The 13,708-nt window shown below is 34.4% G+C and overlaps 1 protein-coding gene across 4 annotated transcripts in view; it reads left to right on the top strand.

Annotated features, from left to right (window-relative positions):
• The window catches only part of RFX3 (regulatory factor X3), a 128,436-nt gene extending 115,513 nt beyond the window's left edge, over positions 1-12,923 (top strand). For 3 of the 4 annotated variants that reach the window (XM_082337562.1, XM_082337561.1, XM_082337560.1), the window contains 8 exons: positions 44-159; positions 657-811; positions 5,809-5,906; positions 6,217-6,366; positions 7,905-8,113; positions 9,092-9,245; positions 11,394-11,436; positions 12,418-12,923. In XM_082337562.1, the coding sequence (XP_082193688.1) occupies positions 44-159; positions 657-811; positions 5,809-5,906; positions 6,217-6,366; positions 7,905-8,113; positions 9,092-9,245; positions 11,394-11,436; positions 12,418-12,656 (1,164 nt within the window). In that variant the 3' untranslated portion in view covers positions 12,657-12,923. Of the gene's footprint in view, positions 1-43; positions 160-656; positions 812-5,808; positions 5,907-6,216; positions 6,367-7,904; positions 8,114-9,091; positions 9,246-11,393; positions 11,437-12,417 lie in introns of those variants that run through there. The other variant, XM_082337563.1, reaches the window with a different exon arrangement.
• Positions 12,924-13,708: the final 785 nt, after the last annotated feature.

Genomic DNA, 13,708 nt, shown 5'->3' with positions numbered 1-13,708 from the left:
AGCTGAGTAGAAGACAGCCTGTACTTGTTTTTTATTTTCTCAGGCAATACTGGATGTGGTTGTGAATCTTCAATTCAGCCTGATAGAAAAATTGTGGCAAACTTTCTGGCGCTATTCTCCCTCCGCTCCACCTGATGGCACTACTATTACTGAACCAAGGTCAGTAAATGTTTCTATTCGTTTACTGCTTCTCATGATAATATTATACAAGTGTTAAATAAAAAATATCCTATTGGTTTTACCTGAAGAATAATAATTTTTTTCATATGCTAATTTTTCAAATTAAATTTATGTTGTCTGGCATTTTTGTATAGGCTGAGTGCATGCCAAAGTGCAGTCTTGAAATGATTGTGTCATCCACTTTTCTCTTTACTTGGACAACTACAGTAAAAGTGTCTTTTCCCAGTATTCTATCCAGTTCTTTTAAGCCGAAAGGATCATTCATACTTCTGCATAATTTATGAGCTATAGCAGAGCTATGGAGGCATTCTTTAAATCCATTTCCATGTGACACAACATGTAAAGAAGTTCTGTTGGGTGTAGTTGACATATCTATGACATCTTTATAAAATAATACATTTTAACACCCATTGCAGGCTTTTACCTGCTGTAAATGCGTTGTCATTTATTGGTTTGCTACATTTTCTTCACACCAGCAATCTGAGTGAAATAGAAAGTCGACTTCCAAAAGCAAAGCTGATTACTCTGTGCAAGAACGAGTCTATTCTGAAATGGATGTGTAACTGTGACCATGTGATGTACCAGGCTTTGGTGGAGATCCTCATTCCTGACGTCCTTAGACCTATTCCTAGTAAGTTAAACACCTGAAACATTTTGTAAGGGTTTTTGTCCATGAATGTGTATGGTGGTGGTGGTCTTGTGCCTCACAAGCCAGGTTTAGGAATAAGTTTGAAAGTTAGGAAAGTGTTGTGTATCATTTATCCTTAATTTTGTTGTGTTGGAAGTTGTGCTGAGAGCTGACGTATGCTTTGTATTTTAAAAGTAACTGAGGATTTTAGTGCAGTTGGAAGATCTAGTTTTCAAGATGTAGTTTCCTATTAAAGGTACGTCTTTCTCCGTGTGTTATATTTTCAGCTAAAAATGTTTTCCTTTTACCCTGGATCTAGACTACCTGATAGACTTAGACATAAATCCTGTGGCCCTGAGCCAGTGTGCACAAGTGTCAGTCAGTCTTTCCACTAAATTCAGTAGTTTTTAGTTTAAACGTTACATATTAATCTTTGATTAGTCTGAAAAAAAAAGGTATATGATCTTTGTGATTCCATTTTTGGACAATTAGTATTTGTTCCTTAACAGTGGCTGCTGAAATCAGTTTTAATGACAGTTAAGGCAATGAAAAATTAACTCAGAAACTTTTAGTCCAATTTATTATTCCAGTGTACTGTTCTTTCTGTCATACATCCTGCATGAAAGAGTCAGTAACTGTCTGGCCATTCAACTATTACTAAGATTACAGCTTTCTTTTCAAAGTTAATTTTCATAGAATCCATTGTTGCCCCAGCAGTGTATTTTTATGGCTATGTTAGGTAGAAAATGAATTTATGTGAAGAAAGTTGAACTGCTTTATAAAGCATTTACTGTCTTGCATATGCTGTGCTAAATATTATAAAGAAATCATGTTAGCAACCCACTATAAACCTCCTAACTCCTACATATTATATCCTTTCCATGAAAATAGTCACTTTATAAAGTTGGATTAATATTTTTTTAAAAATTAGGACCTTAGGTAGCTTTGCAGCTAACAAAGCTATTTTGTCGTGCTGTGAACACCTCTTCTGCTATAGTGACTCCAGCAGTAATAAGCAATCCATGAGAATATTTGCAGGTACTGCCTTGCAGAAAAGTTTTATTGACTATTTGCTTGTCAGCGACATAAAATTAGGTCTTAGTAAATTATGTATGATACAAAAAAAATTGTGAAGCTGGAAATGTATAAAATCTGAAGGCTGGCCATTTAGAAAGGCAGTTTTACCTTGTTTTTAAGAAAAGAGTATGTTCTTGGTAGAGATTGACATGATTTATCTTTTCATCTATGTAGCAGAATAAAGGAAAAATGTTTTATCAAATACATGCAATTACTGACAACCATTACTGGTATAAATTATTTTGCATTTGTTTATATTTGATGTTTTACTTTTCTATCTAATGACAATGCAAGTATGTAGGATATTAATTTTCGAGTAATATAGTCTATCACAAGCGAATAGGCAATGATAAAAAAACCCAGAAATTTAATTACAACATTTAATAGGTTGAATTAAAATTCTGTCTTCCAAAAGCACATTATTTTCTGAATAAAAAGGTGGTGCAGACATGTTTTTTAATCAAACCTGCTTTTTGCCTTGCTTTTCACTTGCTTCTCCTGCACAGCCTGGCAGTCTCTAAAAAAGTTTTTATATGATAGCTCCTTAGCTTGTAGTTTCTTCCTGCCCAATTCATAAGATGCATTGGGCATTGCCAGTACAGGGTTTCAAGAAAATGGGACACAATCATTTAATAGCAATAACTACAGGCATCAGGTCCTTTTCATGCTATGTCTTTCTTTCTAGACTTACCAGTCATATATGAATAATTGATACCTGCTATGTTTGACATTCCTGTTTTTGGGATGATTATCAGACTTCTTGATGCAAACACATCATCTGATCCCCAGGACAAATTCATCCCAAGAGACTTCTGCCTCTATTTCATGAACAGTCCAGTGGTTTTCTGCTCAGAAGTCCACCCACTGAGCTACCTTTGGAAGACGGCTAATGTATTTTCTTATTTTTTATCTTTAGGACCAGCTAACTAAATGGCTTTTTCTAGTCAGCTTTCCTGTAATGATGGTCCATACAAGTTCTCTCTTCCCTGTTAAATATTTACAATTTTATTATTTTTCTAACTCCTGCTTCTGAATTAAAATATCTCCAGCCGTTACAAGAGACCAAGAGGAAGGCCTAAGTTTGTGCTTAATGGTTGACTATGTCAATAATGGACCTGGGTGAAGTAGACAAATTCATCATTTTCTGTGGGAAAATAGCAGTTTATAGGAAAGTTTGGATTCTGCAGAGGAAAGGGGACTGTAAATGCTTCATCAAAGGCACGTTTATGATTTCTTTTTCCTGAATGAATGGAAAAACATCGACAGCAGCTGCTCAAAATAGGAAAAAATATTAATTTGGAAAGTGCTTGAAGTAAGCGTATGTTTTTTTTTTTAAGGTTTATGTTTTTTCATGTGCAGATTTTCAGTGTGTTTCTTTTCTAAAAGTCTTACTGTGCTACTCAGCTGTGGGATACATATTACTGGAGTAGCAAAAAAAATGATTATTGAGGAAAAACATGTTTTATTTTTAACCTTTGTGTTAAATTTGTCAGCTGAAACGTTTAGCACCCACAGAATGAATGAAGAATTGCTGTGTATAAAACAGCAAAATTCCTTTTCCTAAGAAAAGTCAAACGCTGTCCATCTGAGTTAGGAATAAAGACCATAATTATCTAATGTCTTTGGCAATAGACCAGAGCTATTATGTTTTAGAATGGACTTTTTTCACCTTCGCAACTGACAGAATGGACAGTAACAAACTTGCCTCTGAGTTAGTTTATATCATAGGTGGAGAATTTATGGTAAGCATATTTCCACACCATATCACACAGTTCCAGGCAGACAAAAATTTAAAGTACTGAAAAGACTGTAAAGCCTTCTTTTTATGAGATTTGCACGTCAGAGGGCTTTCAGCTGAGAACTCAAGCTTTTTAGGTGCTTATCCAAATGAAACTTTCTATCAGTAACTGCCACTGCAACATCATTTAGTGTGTGTCCAGTAACATTTAACTATCGCAGGCCATTTACTTTGCACCATACTCATTGTGTGATTCTTTGAAAGGGTTTTCTTGTTTTTCTAGGATAGTCAGATGAACTTAAAAGAAGTCTTTGAAGATGTACGTACTTAAGGTTTTGGTAATGGCTAGTTGTATACTTAAGAATGCAATATGAGAAAAAAATCTGTGTTTAATGAGCTCCAAGTTCATTAGAAATTCATGGTTGTTCTATACAATACTGATGCCTGATTATCTACTTTAGCTGTTTCATTTCTTCAGAATTAGAATTCCTTTCATTTGCTCCTCTTTCTTCCTAGTTAGAGGCCTTTCTTAAGGCCTGAGCTGCTTTTCCGTATTTATTTTTAAAGGACATCAGCATTACAGTGATGCAAATAATTTTGTAATATATAGTTGGGTGCAAAAGAGTAATAAGGGAATTAGAAGTGAAAAAGCAGTAATATTTTCCTTAAATGTCTAAGTATCATTCATACAGTATTTACGTTATTCCTTCCACTTCACATTTTCTTGTTCTACAGGTAAGAAAATGTGAGTGAATACATAGTTAATTAGTAAGTGCACAGCAGTAATTTACAAAGCAGCACAAGTGAGCTAGGTGATTGACAGGACTCAAGAAAAAAGCTTGTTCTTCATGTGGAAACCTCAAGGGGAAAAAAAACCTGTTATCATAGAGTGTTTAGCTAATGCAGATACTTTGTAAGATCAAATTGTCTTCAGCTAAGCATCCAAATATGTGGTCAGTTATATAAATTACTGATATGGATTCCACTGCTTATCACTGCAAATTTGAAGACGTGTGAAAAAGATGTCATGAAGAATACATTTTTTTCTTTTAGTAAATTTACTTTGCTAGTAGAAAGCTTTCTTAAAAGAGGGATCATAAATAATTCAAACAGTAAAGGAGCATTTCTCAAAGACAAGTTCTATCAGCATTAATTTCTTACTCTACCAGATTATTCAGCCTTATAAACAGAATCCAGCCGATCTTTACTTGGATGGTTTCTTCTCACGTGTAGTTAAAATAGTTGGAAAATAAATATTATTTCCTCTTTCTAGTTTTTTCCTTTTCACTTTTGTAGTTGCATTCATTCTCTACTAGTCTTTAGAAACCTGTAGTTTTTTCTTTTTGTCTTCTCCTTTTTGCAGCTGTTTGAGTGGATGCTATTATGTCAATGAGCAAGTGGTAGGTATGGGAAGTGAGGCTTCTACTACTCAGGAGATATGATTTTCTTTTTTCCAGACACAGTTCCTTAGGAAAATACTTCCTGTCTTCCTCCTTTGAAAAATTAAAACTTAGATTTTGAGTAGTGCAGATTGCTGTAAGAGCTTCTTCAGTTTCTCTAAATCTCTGTCAGCCACTCAGCAGTTCTGTGGGTGCTATAGTAAAGAAACAAAAATGCACACAGATTCCACAGCCATTTGAATACTCTCACTTTCTATCAGTGAAACACACTCCTATATCTTGCTTATTGATGATATCCTTAAGCACTGCATGTTGGATTTTGTTCTTTAAAACTGAAGTAAGCAGCACCATGACATGGCTTAAGATTACTTTGGCCTTGTTTGAGGAAACTGCAGTATTCCAATAACTGGAGTTTTTTCCAGAGTTTTTCTCTTTAAAAGGGGTGCTTAGATGAAATGGAAAGCTGAAAGTTTGTGATGGAAATTTCCATCACAACTGCTGCAATTACTGTGTCTTCTATAGGAGTGCCCAAAACAATACTGCTCATCACAAATGTCTTGAAAGATTGTTAGGTGAAGAAGTCAGAACTGTTTATTAAACCAAAACTAAAATCATTATTGCATAATCTATATCTGAATGAGGCATTTTGAACCTCAACTGGATTTCTCTTTTAGTAAGTAAAAGCAGCAGACCAGAACGTTGAGTACATAAGTACGAGGATGCAAAACATTTCAAGACAGGTACATTGCTTTCTTTTCATTCTGTTTTTATTCTTTAATGCACAGGTGCCTTGACCCAAGCCATTCGCAATTTTGCAAAAAGCCTTGAAGGTTGGCTTTCAAATGCCATGAACAGTATTCCACAGAGGATGATACAAACCAAGGTAGACAAAACTGTTGCAGTATTATTCTTGCAATGGCAAACCAAGTGGGTAGTAGCATCTAAAAGCAGTAGCGTTTTAACTTTAATGCTAAATTTCACGTTTAGCATCAAGCATCAAATAATGGGAGAGGAAATAACTTAGTTTTGTCGAAAAATTATAAGGAAGACATTATCTGATCTGCTAAACGGACACAATTCACATATGAGGAGTCATTAATATAAAATATTAAAATGAAGGTAAAGACTCAATCTGTAGAATTAATCTACAGATAAAGAGTAGAATATTTAAAAAGAAATTAATTTCTTCATAGGTTGCCGCTGTAAGTGCCTTTGCCCAGACTCTGCGAAGATACACATCTCTTAATCACCTGGCTCAAGCAGCTCGTGCTGTGCTTCAAAATACTTCTCAAATCAACCAGATGCTCAATGATCTCAACCGTGTTGATTTTGCCAATGTTCAGGTAAAATGTATCTTTAAATAACAGGTTTATTTAAAAAAAAAAAAAAAAAAAAAAGAAGTGTTTTTTCCTCTATGATTTTGAACTTTATTGTTAGCTGTCATTATTCTATCAAGAAAATGAAGTGAGAACATTTTGCTGATTCTTACATGCAGTGATTCAGTCCAAACATGATAGCTTACACTTTAGGAAAGTAAGAGCTCAGAACCATTATCTGTTTTTATTTACTGTCTTGAAGTGCACATATTCTTCCCACTTCTATGCAAATGTAGAGCAAGTACATTCTTAGAATGGGTACCATGAATGATATCTTAGTAATAGCATAAATGATCTCTTAGAATTAGATCTGAGATAGTAGCGTAGCTTCTGAATGTCTCTAAAAGCTATGAAATGCACAACGTTGTTTTTAGTAGAGACTGTTTCATTATTTCAAATACAATACCATTAGTATACTTCATCTAAGTGCCTATGCTTAAATTTACAAGACCTCATGAGTACTTGATTCTGTTAGTACAGATTAGAACTAGTTTCCAGTTAGCTATAGCATGTAAGTTTATATTTTCACTAAGCTTAATTTCTCCACGTTTCTGCTTCCCTGAGGAAAAGTATTTTTTTCCTTTTGCCCAGCAAAGTGAAATGTTCCAGATTACTGGTAGTTCTATGTTTGTCTCTTTTCCTTGTGAACGAGTGTTTTAAGGTACTTGTTAATAATCTTAACAAAAGTCAGTCAAGAGTACTTGAATAAAGATACAGTATATTAAGTATTGTAATATGTTAACATCGATACAGAGTCTGTGAATGAGGTGTTAACTGGGCACATGATAGCTAGAGTTTAAGAACATGGCTTGCAATTAGTGAGTCTTCATTTTTGTTTCTTAGTTTCTGAATTGATCAGCTAGCCTTATTTAAACTTGATAACACTGACAAAACTGCTTATTATTGTATGCAGACTGTGTTTCTCCATTTGCATTGTTCATGTTGTACTTTAATGTGTGATCTATTACTGCCTATAGTCAGCAAACAAAACAATCCTTGTTTACATACAAAGCTTTCTTTTACAAGATGATATAACAGAAATTGTCGTTAAGCTTAACTTCTTCAGAACGAAAGGAACCTTGCACTTGATTTCTTGCTACTTCTTTTGTTACTTTATCCTCCCATTTAACTGTTCTTCCTGCTTGCCCTGCCTGTAGTCCCAGAAAAAATGGACAAGTCCCGAATATTGCAGTAGAAAAATGATGAATGAGGAAAGTAGAACCCTTTTTTGAAAAAGAATGTGGAAAACTACAACATACTTGTGTCATTCCATTGTTCGTTCTCATTTCTTTATTTGATGTCTGCTCTTATATATTACGCTTTCCCCACCCATTTGCTTTCAACACAATTATTATAGACACAAAAATAAAAACTGCTTCTTAGTTTGTGTAGTAAGTGGGTTTTGTCCTTTTCAACCATTGTATTGCTTAATCTTTGAGAAAGAATTGCGTTCTGTGCTTTGGCTTATGTATTGTTAATTCAAGAGTTGCCACGTACTGTAACAGGAGCAGGCTTCCTGGGTGTGCCAGTGTGATGACAACATGGTTCAGAGACTAGAAACAGATTTCAAGATGACTCTTCAACAGCAGAGCACTCTGGAGCAGTGGGCTGCCTGGCTTGATAATGTAATGATGCAAGCATTGAAACCATACGAAGGAAGACCCAGCTTTCCTAAAGCAGCACGGCAATTTCTGTTAAAATGGTCTTTCTACAGGTAGTATTTAATAGACTTCTAAGACATTCTAACTATTCTATTATTTGCTGTATTGTTCACTGTAGTAAAGTTGACAGATGTAATATCAAACAGTGGCTCACTAAGTCATGAAAAACATGTGGGTTTTTTCCCAGAAAATTACTGTTGTTAACCTTGAACTCAGGACCACTTGCAAATCAGCAGGGACTCAAGTGATCCTTGTTTATTTAAAGGCCATGGGCAAATGAATGCAGGTGGAATTTTGTCCTGAGTTAGAAACATAACAGGAAATAACTACACAATTATTAAGCCACTATTTTTAATATTATTTATTAAAACACTGTGGTATCTATGTTTATTAGATAAAGAAGACAAAAGCTGTTTTTAATGTGTAAAAAGAACATTAAGACAAGCATTCCATGTTAGCTGCTTATTGAAACAGTTATCAGAGTAAACCTTGTCCTTTGAAAACGACTGTAGCAACTACTTGCTGAAGATATCAGAATTTGTCAATCTAATATGTACACATATAATTTTGTAATTTTAAGTTTCAAAGTTTTAAAATTGTGGCAATTAAAACCTTTGTACTGGGAAGGTGGACACAGCAGACACTATTTAAGCATTAGTTTGTTTAAAATCAAATAGTTTTCGTACCATTTTAGTTGTTTATGTTTTCAACAAAGTTTTCTTTCAAGTTAGGTTTTACACATTCTGAAGTATTGGTAGTTATGTATATATCAAAACAAAGAAAAACTGAAAACAAAACAATCTGGTTATTTCTCATATAATGTTGTGTCCAGCAATACCTTCAGAGAAAGGAGAGAAGCAAATAATTGCCTTTCCTGGACATCTCTTTCTGAAGACACCATATATCAGACATTTGTGGATAACGTTACTTTTGAGAATATTGGTTTTGAGGTGAAATGTCTACATGGATAAGTGTTAAAATGACTATGATATATAATACATAAATATATATATTTTTCTATTTTTGAATAGCTCAATGGTGATTCGAGATTTAACCTTGCGCAGTGCTGCTAGCTTTGGCTCTTTTCATCTGATCCGCTTGCTTTACGATGAATACATGTTTTACTTAGTAGAACATCGTGTTGCTCAGGCCACAGGAGAGACACCTATTGCAGTTATGGGAGAGGTAAGATAATACGTAAGAGACTAGATTGATAGATTTAGTGATGAATTTGGGTATGTGTCTTTGCAAATTTTTTAAACATGTATGTGGAGCTGTAGGATGTCCTACAATATAACAATAGATTGGGTTACAAATACATACAACAGTTTCAAACTTGTTTCATTGGTTGATTGTCAGAGTAATAAAATCACATTGAATTCTAACAACCAATTATTTCCAAATGAGCTTGCTCCTTTACAAATCTGCATTGCTATGATCAACATACAACCTTCTTCCAATTTTTAAGAACTGAATATTTTATGTGAAAATAAAAAAAGAGCAGAGTAATAGGAAAATGTTTCTTACATGGATCTGTTTACATGTATTTGCACACGTTTTGAATTCCCATACAAATGTTAACACAAGGGAGCTGAGTACCCCCATTGACTTGAGAAGGATGGCTTACCTGTAGAATTTTGGCTCGTACAGTACTGTTCACATACATGCAATAAAACCAGTGCAGACATACATAGAGGTTTGCAACACAGTTGATTTTCATACATGTGCTTCAAAGATTATTGGTTTAAAAAACAGAACGAGTGTCAATTCATAACCAGTTTTTTATACTCATCTATGAGTATAGAAAGTAGAAAAAGTATAAAAAGCAAGGAAAATCTCATCCCTGTTTTTCCCAGTAGTTCATCTAACCTTTTGTTTTGAGTGAGACGGTGAGGAATGCATGAATTGTCATCAAAGAATTACACTTCAAAAGTGCTAGAAAATGGATATATTTGAAAATATGCTAGATAGTTAATGGGACAGATTTGTTACATTTTTACACTTGGGAGTCACTGTATCAAATTCTGTGTTACCAATAAATTGCAAGTCATTTTGTGAGTTGATTTGGCGTCAGGTATCATTCTTCCCTCAAGATATATCAATAGGCTCATTAAATACTATAAACAGATGTTATACTTTCAAGAGAAATTGGAAATGTCCCAGCTTTATTTGTCAAATGATTTTCTATCATGTGGCATGACATGTTTCAGAAAAACTAAACAACAATGTTCCTGCTTAGTGACCCACCAATAGCACATTGGCTTAATCTCTGCCTTATATTTGCAGCAAGGTACTACACAAGTATACAGTTACTACATTCTTGTCTTCTTAACAGACATTGTATATGTTAGACATAAATGTAGTGTAGGGTCTTCTAAAATGTTCGTGTAGACTGAAGATGGAGATATTATGAGGAAATAAGTAACCCAAACGTTTGGAGGTGAGAGGGGCAGAATAGAAGTAGTAAATGCTCAATAAATGCATGTCTTTTTATGTTTCTGTGTATTCAATGACTGTGACTGAAATAAAGTGAGGAAGTCTAAGGCTATGGTCTGACAAACACTGTTAAGACAGTATGAACTGGTGTTGGAGCTGAGAAAAGCATTCTCATCTTTCTCCCTTCCTCTTCTCCCAGCTGTGGACACAGGTATTGGCAAAATTCTTCTGAAAAAGACTGGTATCATCATTTATGGTTAGAAATGTATTTATCTAAATAATGTACTCCTCTCATTTGAGATTCATTGATGGCATTTTGCTCTGCCGATTCTTATTTAAGAGGAACTTAAGAGGATTCAGGGAGGAAGGTTGTACATCTAACTTGTGAGCAACTTTTTTGATGTAAGTAAATTGTTACCAGATTGTAAACCCTTTCTCAGCAGTGCCTTTCATCTACCTTACAGGTAGATTTGGAACACTGTGACACACCTTCATTTTTGTTCCAGCACAATTAAAGTTGTCTCTGGGAAATTTTAATAAGAGCTTTTTGTTAAAATATTGGCAGTTCAGAATGGATATCTATCATAATTTATGGCTTCATACAACACAGAAATAGCTCACTTCAAGCAACAAAGGCCCTGATGAAGTAATCTTAAAGAAGTTTGTACTTCTCCATTTTATTTTTTGAGGGTTTACTTAGTGATAATTGTCTTAATAAGCAGAAGACTAGGATGGAATGAAAAGTGAATTGCTGTACTATGGATGTGGCTGCAGCCAAGATCATGCGTTTGAATGCTAGCATCAAACCAGTCAAGCACAGATCTGCCCCATCACAGATACTCTAAGTTCATATTTGCTTAAGACTGTGTCCAGGTTTTTTTATTGTTTATTTTGCAGTTTGGTGATTTAAATGCTGTGTCCCCTGGAAATATGGACAAAGGTAAGCAATTTAATCTCTGCAGTATTTAATCTCTATAATTCTGTATAGAGCTAATGTGTCTCTTTGAGGAAAACAAGTCCTTATGTTTTAAAAATACAGTAAAACAAAATTTAGAGCCATATCATGCTTTAAACTGCATGTGTATGTTATACAGATACGTTAATATATGGATACAATAAGCTATCTATGTAATATGCAGCATATAATAATTACTAGAATGTTGTAGGTTTGTTTTAAAATAAGAATATATTTTGAAGATGTTTATTATTGACACAAGAAATATTCGAATTTTTACGTAGAATTTAGTTGTATCTGATAGGACAGAGGAGGGTAACAGCTGTGGGAGGAAAGACAGGAGTATGCTTATGTATGTTTATCTGTAGTAAATGTTTTGCTAAGTGAAGAAGGCAGAATTGCATGCAGGTAGTTGTCAGATAACTTGTCAGTGAAGTGGACAGAAAGAAATGAGTTCCTTATAACCTATTCATGCCATATTTTGACATACATTCTTACACTGACTAGTTGGGTGATTTGGGGTGACTTGACCCTAGATCACTCAACCAGTGAGTATAAGAATGTATGTCAAAATTTGGGGTCAAGTCACCCCAAATCTCTTCACCTCAGTTTCCCTATCTGTAACTAAGAGTAACAACTCTTTTGTTCATCATGTCTTAGAGATGAGAGGCATTTTGCAATATGAAGTTAACATTGTTTGTTAGAGGTTAGTTTTGAGATTGCAATTGTTTTTTCCACATACTGTATCAACAGTGTGTAACTCAAGTGATTAAAGCTGAGAGTCTGTTTACCAGCTTGATAAAATAATTGACTTTTTCCATTAAAATTTTAAATTTTCAGTTTGTGCTTTATCAGATTGCTAGTCTTTCCAGTATTTTTGTATTTCAACTATTATTTGCAAAATAAAGGCCCTCGTATTAGAATTTTTTCCCTTTGTGCTAGTTTCATGGTGGTTTGTTTGTACAGATGAGGGCAGCGAAGTTGAAAGTGAAATAGATGAAGAGCTGGATGAAAATGGAGAGCCACAAGCCAAGAGGGAGAAAACAGAGCTAAACCAGGCATTCCAGGTGGGCTGCATGCAGCCAGTACTTGAGAGTGGAGTACAGCAGAACCTCCTGAGCCCAATTCATAACGAGCACATTGTTGCAACTACTCAGACTATCAGACAATGCAGTGCTACTGGAAATACATATACTGCAGTCTAATATGAAACCTCCTCCCCCGCACCCGACACACACCCCATTACATTAGCCCTTTCGGTTTAATATGAAAAAAAAAAAAAATAAAGAGATTAAGTCCGAAAGTCGACTGTTGTCAAATTTTAGCTGTGCTGAACGTTATTTTATTGGAGTTGTTAAATGGAATGGGTGTATGTATTTTGCCAGATCTGTTTAAAAAAAAAAGAGATTTTTTTGTAAACAGAATCATTTTACATTGGCCACTCAATATGAAGAGTTTTCTTAGTATCAAATGCAAGGAAGATTTTTGCAAAGCTTAATGTTAATGTTTTTGTCCTCTTATAATAATTTAAATTTTTTCATAGTTTTTTAAAAATATTTTGATGTTAATTATTAGTTATGATGATAATTTCATATAGGTAGGTTTTTAATTAGATGCACTTCTGTGAAATATCAAAAGAACTATTTTCTTTGATTTACACTGGAGGCGTACTTAGTTGACAGCAGATGTATCAAATTTGTTATAAAAGGTGCTTTTCATTGGACAACGAGAAGACACTATTTTGATAAAATTGTGAACATTCAGGGGGAATTTTTGTAATAATGCTGGAGGGTTGGGAAGATTTCCTAGTTTCTTTCTGTGAGCAAGAAGCGAGTTTAAATGACAGAATTGTAACAGAATGTGGTAATGTGTACGTCACAAACGTACCTAATTGTCTGACCATCATGTAAACAATGCAAGCTTCCTTTAAAATCAACAGTTCCAGATATTATTTGCATACTAGTTCCTCTGTTTTGAAGACTACTGATTCTATATGTGGGGCCACTGAACAGGTGCTTTTGGCTGTTAAGTGGTACTATAGTTGTTAGAAACTGAAGCTAAAAAAGAAGTGACTTGATTATTATTATTATTACTTTTACATGTACGTGCTACTTATGCTGAACTGGACATACAGGAAAACATTCCATTTGGATGACTTTCTTCTATTCCAGGTCTTTTCCTACTAGTGGTTCAATCTGCTGCTCTTAGAAAAGATGATTTATAGAATGCAAGGAATGTAGCAACCTGCATCATTTTC

Source organism: Platalea leucorodia (genome assembly GCF_965183815.1).
Source record: "Platalea leucorodia genome assembly, chromosome: Z".
In the NCBI taxonomy this organism is placed as follows: domain Eukaryota; kingdom Metazoa; phylum Chordata; class Aves; order Pelecaniformes; family Threskiornithidae; genus Platalea; species Platalea leucorodia.
Note: the sequence above shows the minus strand (reverse complement) of the source record. Positions and strands in the feature narration are given on the sequence as shown.